Source organism: Montipora foliosa, chromosome 6 (genome assembly GCF_036669935.1).
Source record: "Montipora foliosa isolate CH-2021 chromosome 6, ASM3666993v2, whole genome shotgun sequence".
NCBI lineage: Eukaryota > Metazoa > Cnidaria > Anthozoa > Scleractinia > Acroporidae > Montipora > Montipora foliosa.
Window position 1 is genome coordinate 71,049,950 of NC_090874.1, and position 11,474 is coordinate 71,061,423.

Genomic DNA, 11,474 nt, shown 5'->3' on the forward strand with positions numbered 1-11,474 from the left:
CAAATAATCCTCTTTTTCACATTGCAAAAACTGTAAACAGATGCCTTATGCTATACAACTTGGCGATCCTACCAGCGCCAATCAATGTCTCAGAAAAACTGAAAGGAGAGAATTTGCTTCCAAGTCTGAGGTCCATATATTTGTATATACTATAAAGTCGTATCGTTCACATGTAATGTTCTCTCTAAAAGCTGTCTTCAACCCCTTGACGTTGCGCTAAACCGAGCAAGAATCGAACTCTTTGAACATCACAGTGATTACTCGTTTGCTGAGAAAAGAGAAAAAAAGACAACGTGAACAATTATGACAACAAACTGCGCATCGAGAAAACTCCATTAGTGGGGTGGATCTCTTCTTTTCTGGTTGATTTGTTACTCTTATCTCCATATATTCAATCTGTCAATTCGGTCATTCCCAAACAACTACGCGATGTAATTTTATTACGTAGTTTCATTAAGGAACTATTACAACATTGTAAGGAGAACATTCACCACACGGAAAACTAAAAGAATTATGATAACATCTAGAGTGCAAAGGTATGCGAACCGACTTGAAGACGTTAAAGCATTCAGCTTTGGTCATGTTCAAATTCAGTACTCGATAAACTAACAATGCATCATTTAATTTGTCTTATATATACATCCGAAATACCAACAATGGAACGTCCGGGTTCGAGACGCTCGACCTTCGGAATCAATTTTTCCACGTTAATTATGAGATGGATTAACACTCTCATAACATGAGTGACAAATTTACTCCTTAATTTTAGCGCGAAATTTCAGCGTTAATTTATAATTTGACAGTGAAATTACAATGTTGCCATGGCAAACCTTCTTCCTACAGTGCCAAAATGGGGTCTTATGAAAGTAATTTGTAACCCATGAAATTAGCAGCTAATCAAATGGTATACTCGTGAAATTAGGGAATAATTTCACTTGCGCTTCGTCCAAAACCATATAATTTAACTCGCCTAAAGGTTCGGGAAATTATTTGATTTTGGACAAAACGCGAGTGAAATTATTCCCTAATTTCACTCGTCACCATTTGATTACTCATGCATATCTTGCTTGAACGGTGTCACTGTGACATCGGTGATTACAAATGAACTAGCGAACGAACGAACGAACGAACTCACTCACTAACTAACTAATGAATACAATCATCTAGTCAGTTGAAACTCATTATGAAAACTTAATCCTGACAGAGTAGCTATGATTTTTCCACAACACTTACTTTGAAGTTCCAGAAGTCTCCTTCTTTCCTTGGCCTGTCCGCTCGCTATATGTTTCAGGTTTCGCTTCATCTTAAAGTAAGGAGAAATCTTGCGCAGCATCAGAGGAAAAGAGTCTTTATAAGGCACTGGGCCATGTTGGGGCACGTGGTACTTTCTATTGTTAGCGGCGAAAGAAGGATTTGGAATGTTGTTCCTTCGGTAACCTTTATAAATTCGCTGCCTGATATCGGGATTGTTAGGTTCGTAGCGGAAAGCTGGAAAACTGGGTATCACCTGTTGAGCCGACAAGCCCTTTCCAACAGCGTTTGATGGAACACTAGAAACACGTTGAACAACTTGGTTTGTTGCTGAGGTACGTGGTGCAGAAAGAAAGTTTTTCAACGCAACTTCGGTATCCAAATTGGTTTGACTGGGATTTGAATTCCAAGGCGACATATCTTTTAATGGCGAGTTCTTGTAGGCGAGAGTTGCACTTGAAGATGGCTTTGTTGGCCCCTCTGATTTCCTCTTGGAATCAGGTATAGCTGCCAACCCTGCACTGAGCTTTTGTGCAGTGGTTTTATCTACGTAAGTAGGATCTAAAGGTAGCCCCTTCCGAGGTCCTTGAGTTTTCAGTCCACCTTGCACTGATTTGAGACCGCCTTTCTGTAATGAGCTGGCATTTGGTAAAAATGGAGCAACATTCTTCTGAGGCAAGAAATTTATCAAATTGACTTGACGGTTTCCTGGACGTTTGCTGACGACATGTTTTTGATCAGAAATAACTTTATTTTGTCCAGACGCCGGAATGTACTTTCCTTGCAAATTAATATTTGTCTTTTGTCCAGGTGTCGAGGGATTAAATTTGGGTCTTTGAGTAGTGGCACCGTCTCCTCTCCGGAGACCCCCAGAATTTGCATTCAAAGGACTTTGTTGAGAGGTTTCTGATTGGAGCAATGAATGAGCATTTGGTCCCAGAACAGCTCCACCGAGGTTATCACTTAAAACCGCTCCAAATGAGCTTGGTTTTGTAACTGATCCTTTTTCAAGAAAGGAATATGTTTGTGTTCCAGGTTGGAGATTTCCATGTCTTCCTTCAAGAGGACGTAACCCTGAATTTGCATTTGGAGAATTTCTATTGGTGTTTCCCACAGCTGATGGGCCATAGTTGGCGTTAAAGGGAAGTGAGTTTGTTGTACCTTGCGTTGCGGGTTTGGGAGGAGAGGGTTGATTGCTTTGGAGGACATTGTTGACACTTGTTGCAGCAAATGCAGAGGCACGTTGTTGACTAGGATTCCATAATGCAGGCGATTGCGCGTTATTTGCAGCAGCAATTCTCTGGTCAATTCGATTTCCAAAGCGATTCTGACTAATCCATTCACCTTGTAGTTTCCCATTTGCATTAACGCCAGCAACAAATACCTTGATCTCTGCACCCCCTTGACTGGGCTTTTGATTATGTGGTAGGGGTTTACGTTGCTTAGCGATCTCATTCTGCAAATGCAACGCGTAAGCGTTTGCTGCGAGTACCTTTTGAGACCAGTCCCTGTAGCGTATCCTTTGTGGATAATTATTGAGCCTGTATTGTCTTTGAGTCTGTGGTTTTGCTACCTGTGGGTAAGGAGAATTTGGGAATCCTGTTTGCTGCCGTGGCATTGACCAGTTTGTTTGATCAGCTTTTCTGAAGTCTGGATTGGTTTGAAATCTTGGGCCTGGGAAGTACGGTCTGGGAAACGATGATTGCGACTGGAATGTCCTTGGCTGGTAATAATATGGGGCGCTATTCTGACGCTTATCATGAGTTTTCTTCTTTACTAGCTGAGTAGCGTTTGAATCTAGAAAATAGAACAGTTTATATGAGGATCCAAAAGCAATAACGAAAAAATAGGCACGCATTGCGTACGTGTGGTAGTTTAGTAATACAGCGCTTTATTAATTGTCAACTGAGCTGGGTTTTGTCTTCCAGGAGATTCAAGTTGTCTTTGCGTAATATGTAACCCTAATAGTACACGATATTGTTTTGGTATCGTAAATCATTCTAGTGCCATGGTAGATGTCTTAGATAAATAGCCCCCTAAGAAGACATGTGGCTACTAGTAAAATACTAAACCCAGAAAGATTGGGGGGAAAAAATGGCTTCGAGTGACATGTTGATCATTTTCAAGTTCCCTTACAACTTCTTTTTCACCACAAGGTGAACTCTGTACGTCGGACAACTATCTAAGACAAAAGTTCACTGAAATTAATCCCTATCCGGGGGGTTAGTATCTGGATGGGAGACCTCAAAATATACTACTTTTCGCCAGAAACATGGGACCAAAAATTCTATTTTAACGCTCAAAAATGCGAACTAAGCAAGAAACAGATTTTGCTGGTCTGCTTTATGCAAAACAAATATTGATGAAAATGTAAATAAATAATGATACACAGTATATAGGAAGAGCAGAAGGAAGTTTTTTTTCTGGAAGTGCCGATCGAGAATAAAATACTTTGCCATCTGCAACAAAAGTTGCGACATAAAAACAACAGAAATTTTGAGCCGCGAACATAAAAAGTTACCATCAGCGAAAACCATTTTGGGATAGTTTTGCTACCTTCAATTTTTCTATTGTACTTTTGGATGGACAAGTAAATCGCAAAATCAAATATTACATCGAATTCAGCGGGCGCCGTGATCAATTGCAAGTTACCTTGCGTGTTTACTCGCGTAACAAAGGATACATCTGTGTCAAAATGAGGGCAAGACACCGGGTGTTTGTTTTTATTAGTTTTCTTTCTTTCAAGTGTTATAAAGTTTGACAAGAAATGTGCGAATTCAACACAAAGATCCCAATCGCCAATCTTAAGGTTGACCATTGTTTCTCCGAAGTCAAAACTCCCCTAGACGAGGTTATTTATTACCAGGTAATTCCACCGTTTTAGACAATAGCAACTGCTTTATTATTCATTAGCGTCACAAATTCATGCCGATTTGGGGGCTCATTTTGTTCAAACTCAAGCACGCTTCCAACAGACCTGAACATAGTGTGCAGTGCACTTATAGTGCACTACAACAAAAAGAAAGTCACTTGAATCAAAATATTTTGAGCAGAATGTATCCCAAGGCCCTATGTGCCACTTGGCGCGCGGAGACTAGATAAAGGTGAAGATGCGAAGAATTCCATGTAATGCTAACATCAAGTATTAGTATAAATACACAGGTGATTATACAAAATCGCCCGCTCTCATTGGCTCGCTATCTCGGATTATCAGCCGATAATTACCCCGAGGGACAAAATGGCTGCCAGTAGTCGTTTTGTCACTGTAAGTGAAGATGATTTCGCGTTGAAATTTTTTTTTTTTTTTTTTTTTTTTTTTTTTTGAAATAATCACCTGTGTTTTATACTAAAACAATTATTCGCCGAAGGCGAAGTGATTATCGGTGAATATTCACCGAGACGAAGTCGAGGTGAATATTCACCGACTTCGTCTCGGTGAATATTCACCGATAATCACTTCGCCTTCGGCGAATAATTGTTTATTCGTATATTTACATAAGTGATTACAGAAAATTCTCTGCGCTGATTGGTTGCACGAGAGGTGGTTATTACGCTATAATCACCCAAGCGGTTTTCTTTTGAAAATGGCCGCTAGCCGTTTTGTCGAGGTGACAGACGAACAAATTAGTTGTTTTAAAGAAAATGCATATTTTTCAAACACTCCCCTATGTAATTAAAACAATATTCACTCCAGGCTCGGTGAACATCGGTGAATAAAAACCTCGACTTCGTCTCGGTTTATATTCATTGATACTAATTCACCTCGCCTTCGGCCAATATTTGTTAAATATTGCATGCTGGCCCGTGTAGCCAGCTAATTTTTGAAAGCTAGATTTATTAGAGCGATTTTAACGGTGGAGTAATTATTTCGCGATAACATTGCCTTAGTTTGTATTATGCATCTCAATAGAATGTAAAAGCAACCACGATTCGCTTAGTTGTGTTTTGCTGCGCCTAGCACCGGTTGCAGGTGTTGTTTTGTGTCATAGTTGACTGCTTAATTGTCCACGGCTGTCAGCTATTATTCGTAAAAGTAATTAGCAGCTTCCGTTTTGGTTTTACAGCTTTCGGTTAAAACCAACCTGGATCGTGTAACAAGATCACTGTCTTGCATCAGTTAGTTTATCGGCCCCAAAAATTGGTTTTTCAAAAAGTCACTGAGCTTTAGCGACTTTAGCTTTGCAACCGTCCATGGAAGATCTAAGAGTAGACCTGAAAAGGCTTCTAAATTTCCCAAACCTTTAAAGGGTAATAATAATAATAATAATAATAATAATAATTATTATTATTATTATTATTATTATTATTATTATTATTATTATTATTATTATTATTATTATTATTATTACTATTATTATTATTATTATTATTTATTACTCATTAGGCGCAAATTAGCATCTGAATATGATCAAATGCGCCTTACAACTAAAACTAAAACTACCCCTAATAATTACAATAAAATATACTTAAGAATACTAAAAATTAATAACTTAAAAAGTAATCAATCTAACAATAACAGGCAAAAGCCTTCCTGAATAAATACCTCTTTATAGTTCGTTTAAAAACCAAAAAGTGTTCGATGTCTCTAATACTTGGGTGCCAATGTTTCACACTTACATTGCAATGGCAGAAGGAGAGAAGGTCCAAGAAGGACTCCAACCACTGAAATCAATCTAAACACCATCCACATTACTGTGACCACCTCCTTCAAGTGTTCCGATAAAAGAGAAAAAGTACATTAGTATTCTGCGTTACTGCCATCGTCCAAGTTAATTGGTAAAACAATTGCTGCATCAACACGAGAAAATAACATGGAAATTTATCACGATGACCCGATGATTACAATAATTCAAGTACTTTCCAAATTCCAAATTGATTAGTCGCGACTGATATATAAGCAGTTGATAAACCTACGTTTCTGGGTCTTTGGCCACTTTCCCCTGACCTCCAAGGTGGTTCGTTGGTAATATTGTCCAAAGATTTTGTATGTTTTGTTGATTTATTGTTTTCTTAAGCAGTGTATGGACATTTCCGTGACGACTGAGGGTGAAGTCTCAGAGAACAGGAAAGACAAAACACTACTGTCAATGATTAAATGAAGAATATTCCAAGTTACACTCAAATGCGAGACAGTCAGTGAGCTCACTCCAACTGGTATGTGTTCCAACAAAAGGTAAAAATGAAAAGAACCCAGGTCATTAGGTCCAATCTTGAATTTCGCGTTCTGCTCGACCTTCAAAAGATGCAATATAACGCAAATATGCTTAATGGTGGTTATTCATAAGGTCCACAGTGGAAGTATCGCCATGAACGCAGTTAAATTGTCACACACGAAATTTTCCAAGTGGAACACTTTGTTGCAATTGGTTAGCTATAACTTCACCCTCACAGCAGAATTTTGAGGTACATAATGTCTTCACCAAACCATCAGGAGTTACCAAGCTTTATACCGTTTTTTTTATCCGTAGATCGGCAGGGAGCGTCCCTTCTAAGTGTGTAATATTTAATAAGTTTCAAAAAGACATTTGTCTATTGTGATAACCAATCGGTTGTCCATAAACCGTTTAATGATATGTAGGTCTAGATAATGTCTTTTTTGACAAATTGCTGCTCTAGGAGAAAACAGCTAATTTGTGTAGATATGTTCAGTTCCAGTAAAACAGGTTCTGTATTGCCCAAAATGAATCAACCCAGCCTTCAGAGAATTATGTTCTTTCTAAAGACAATTTAAACAATTAGAAGCTATAACTTACTGCGATATCTTTAACCCGGTGGTATTTTCATTCTTTCTCCAGTTCAAAAATCCGTCCAAAACGATTTCAACTTCCTCATTCTTGTCTCTTATAGTTGAAAGGCGCACAGCGTCTTTCGACCATTGTATTGCGGGGTTCAAAGGCTTGTCGCAAGTTACCTGTCGCTCCAACATGTTGTTCTATTCACAACCAGCCACGCCGGTACACATTTTCCCCAAAATATTCTTTTGTTTTCATTCAAATCCGTCCTCTTGCCTCGCTAAAAACTAAATATTCTTTTGAATTATAGAGATGAGCGCAACGCATAAAGGAAATAAGAGAATATCGAAATGACGACCATTTTGGAATAAATTGTATAAACAATTCTGACAATTGCCATCTGCCAATTCATGTAAAAATAAAACGATTCCGTCTTTACCAAAACAATCTCTAGCCTCATTCCCAGTCTTTCTCTTCTTCGTGCCGTGATAATTGTCGAAGAGTTAGCAAGTATTTCAAAGAGTGTTAGAGAAATTTAACGGGACCACTGCATTTTTGCAGAACCTGTCACATGCGTTTAACATTCGTAACCAACAAGGAAATCTTTGCTGGCGTCATTATATTTTGCTTCATTACAATACGAGTCGAGTTTGCTTACAGAGAGCATCATGCTATTTATAAATTGACTTTAAAAGGTAAAAGAACTTGTCAAAAATAGTTACATCTGCAATTTTGAGCCTTTTAGCCCCGTCAAAAACTGATGAATTCTTTGGTAGCGAAAGTGCTATTGATCCTGTACCTTCTTTGTCAAATTTCGAATGATTTTTAACACTCAGAGATTATCTGGAATATCGGGTTCAAATTTTCAGAGATTGGTCATTATGGAATGCACTTTCAATAGCCAGTATTTTATTGGCCGTATTTATACTAGAGGACGTCTAAGACGTCCAGGGGCATTAAACGTCTGGCCGTAAGTGCGACTTATATAAATACGGGACGCACTTAACTTCGACGGCTACTGAGATTTAATCACCAGAGACTGTGTGCGCTTCATTGCTAAGTGCGTCCCAGTTTAGTGCGTCTGAGACGACTGAGACGTCTGTTAAGTGCGTCGTTTAGACGCACTTAACTTAAGACGTTTAATTCGTCTGACGTTTAATGCGTCCACCTTATTTCCCGCATTTATATTAGTCGTCTAAGACGTCTAAGACATCTGAGACGTCTTAGTCGTCCTCTAGTATAAATACGGCCATTATTGGCTGATTGATCAGAAAACGATTGCCATGTGCTATTGAGGCAAGATTCTCCTATACACACACTCAAATACAGGCCCCAAAGTTTTAACTTAATCTGAAAACTTTGAATCACAACAGATGCGAATCGAGCTTAACAATTTTCCTTAGATAAAGACAACCAGAATGGAAGTGCCTGCGATTGCAGAAGCTCACAACATCTCCACATTTTGTTTCTCTTCTTCTCGTACCAGTGCCTATGGAAAGCGCTCAGTTGTGGTATGGATGCTGGGACTCCCCAAGTTCAACAAACCACTTCGACGCTAGAGAGCTCACGACGGAACGACGACGAAGACGACGACGACGGAGTACGCAAACGTGAACTAAAATATAAGTTCGCGTCAGTCTAATCATTTCTCGATTATTTCGAGCCGTTTGGCTTGGAAAGTGCGAGCCTACATTTCCAGCAATAAAACTGGACGAACGGGGATTGAAATTTTATCGTCCAGTGCTCACGTCTTCCACATAATATTAAATTTTGGTTTTTTCACGTCGTTGTCAGGATGACAAAGAAATGTAACAAAATTGCAAGCGCACGCGCAAATGAAAAACGAAAGCTAACCAGTTGTTTTGTGGCGTTTCGCTCTCAAATCTGGCGTTTCGCTCTCAAATGACCAGACCAACGCTTAAAATCCAACAGTACTGAGAAAGAACAATCGCATTCATTTTCAAAATGGCCAAAGGCGGGCCAGCTTGCTATTTCTAAGCGTACCCGATGAATTTTATCAGGGATTACCAAAAGCACCTCTGACTAGTGGTCAAAACTGCAGCTACACGCTGCCCTAGAAAGAAAACGGATCTCCGTCTATATGGAGATTATCCCGGGTAAGAGAATCGACCTCCCAGCCGAGTCAACTTTTGACATAGGCGCCGCAAGCTCGCGTTACGGGCGAGATCGAGGTGGCCGTGAAAAGTGTCAAGTCAGCAACAACACTGTCCAAGGTAATTTTTTGTTTTTGAGTTATTTTTTACGATAAAACAGCAAAGAAGAGAACAGTTATCAAATAAATGAACGAAATAAAGTAAGCTAACTCAGCTTGTTTATTTTGTTTTGTATTTTCGAGATTTTTTTTACTGTTTTGGGAGGTTGTTCTTGAAGAGGCTGTCGTGATCTTCCTCAGACGAAGTCAAGGCTGGAGATTCACGGATAAACGTGCTCGAAAGCATTTTTCCACTGAAAAGCGAGTTCGCTGCGCCGTTTTTCCTTCCAACGAAAAGAGCATAGTTTACGTTCCTCCCTTTCTCATCAGCTTGCTGAAAGCACTATCATTTCGGCTCGAATGAGAAAGACTTCCTCCACATTTCCAGACCGGACAGTTGTCCACCGATGATTGTGCTCGTCTTTTCGACTACGGGACCGAAATTAGGGATCTTGCCGGCGTGCAATTGCCACTTATCCCTCCGGTACACAGTCGAATCCTGTTTGTGAAAATATACGTGGACTAACGTGGACTGTGGGGAAACTGCTGTATTTTCAAGGACAGGATCCGACTGTGCGCCGGAGGCGTGAGTGGTAATCACGCGCGGGCAAGATCATAATTTCAGTCCCGTAGTCGAAAAGAAGGGCACTAGCATTGGCGGACAACTATCCGGTCTGGAAATGTGAATGAAATCTTTCCCATTCGAGCCGAAAGGATAATTCTTTCAGCAAGTTGAAAGAAATAGATAAGAAGAGCTGACACATTTTATATCTTCTGCATTATAATAAAGTCAACTCCCTCATAAGCGGACACCCTCCGGGATTGGAAAAAATGTCCGTTAGTAGAGCTGTCCGCTTACGAGAATTATTCCCATTAGCGGACACCAAAGGAAAAGAGGGTGGATGTCCGCTTACGGGAGAGTTAATTAGTAGGTGTTAATTCACATGCTTCATTGGGTAGCTAAACAAAGCAACTAAATTTCTTTACTGATGTTAAATGTTAACACTCGGGAAAAAAATATATACAGTATAACTCTTCTCTATTCATATTCAAGAAAAACTTAAACGGGACTACCGTCAATACATGTAACTTTGATGCTAAAAAACATCCAAACATTAACAAACAAGGTACTATCGTGACTAGAGAAGGTTTGCTTGGTCCTATGACAGTTTGGAGAAATAGTCCATTACGGTTGACTGCCTCCTTGCCAATAGAGACCTAAGTGTCATGTCTATTAGATATCGTTGACCCTGGTAATTGCCAGCTTACGAGAGTGTAGGTAATTAGGGTGAGCGTTGCGTGACATTCCGAAAAAAGGCTGCTAATGGGAGATATCCAACACGAAATGTTCCGTAAAGAGTAAGCAATTGCAACTTATTTCAAACAAAGAGGTTAAGGCTAGCGTTATTTTTAGGTTAACGTTAATAGTGCCGTTTTATGTCTTTACGGAGTAGCGGTTCAGGCGTCACTATGCGACCATAGGGGGCACTTTGTGACTGTACATAATGTGTAGGAAACATATTTTCCGGCAGGGAAGACTTTGCGGCGCTAGTTCAAAGAGAAACTGATGAGGGACCCGGCAGGGCACGCAAATCAGTTTGGCTGAAAATAATTTTATTAAACCTCCGGCATGTTTGTTTGGGCAAACACGACTGAAATTACAGTGGATGTTCGGAAATTTGGCGGCCGTCTTAAATTGCAACGTTGCCAGTCCGCTCAAATATAATTGGCGCAGTTTAGAGGCGAACTTTCTTCAATAGGCGAGAGTATAGGGATTTTTTTTCGTGGTGAGGTATGGCGAATGTATTCAAGCTTCAACGACTGTAAACGAATTTATAAATTTTCAGCAATTTCTCAACTTGTATCAAACCACGAGGAGATCTTTCATATCCAATTTTCAGACGTTGTACCTTTTATAATTATGGATGTTTCCGATTGATAATTAGTTAATACAAGTAACAGTTATTTTATTTACGAAATAGAAAGACCAGCTTACCTGAAGACGCTTCATTTTAGCATTTAATACGTCCTGGCAGTCCATTGATCCATCTGCACAGACTAAAGCAAGTAAAGTACAGCTCAAACGGGCTGAAACCGAACTAAACGACCTTAACTTTGAGAACGAAAAAAGCCTTTGTACACAATTACAACTTTGCGTGTACCGTCAGTTGTCGTTAGTTGAAGTTTTAATTGAAATATACCTCGACGAAACCAAGAAGGAATAAAATGCATATGGTGGCCAACTTGACGAGCCGGCAGGGTCACGCAACGCTTATGGG

At 39.6% G+C, this 11,474-nt stretch overlaps 1 protein-coding gene across 2 annotated transcripts in view; it reads right to left on the reverse strand.

The window, feature by feature from the left end:
- Nucleotides 1–11,474, reverse strand: part of LOC138006232 (uncharacterized) — an 11,848-nt gene extending 374 nt beyond the window's left edge. The window contains exons 1-4 of one of the 2 annotated variants that reach the window (XM_068852430.1): nt 11,192–11,474; nt 5,869–5,956; nt 1,234–3,048; nt 1–268 (exon numbers count right to left, since the gene is read on the reverse strand). The exon at nt 1–268 is cut by the window's left edge and continues 374 nt beyond it. In XM_068852430.1, coding sequence (XP_068708531.1) covers nt 258–268; nt 1,234–3,048; nt 5,869–5,956; nt 11,192–11,236 — 1,959 coding nt within the window. In that variant the 5' untranslated portion in view covers nt 11,237–11,474 and the 3' untranslated portion in view covers nt 1–257. Of the gene's footprint in view, nt 269–1,233; nt 3,049–5,868; nt 5,957–7,004; nt 7,361–11,191 lie in introns of those variants that run through there. The other variant, XM_068852432.1, reaches the window with a different exon arrangement.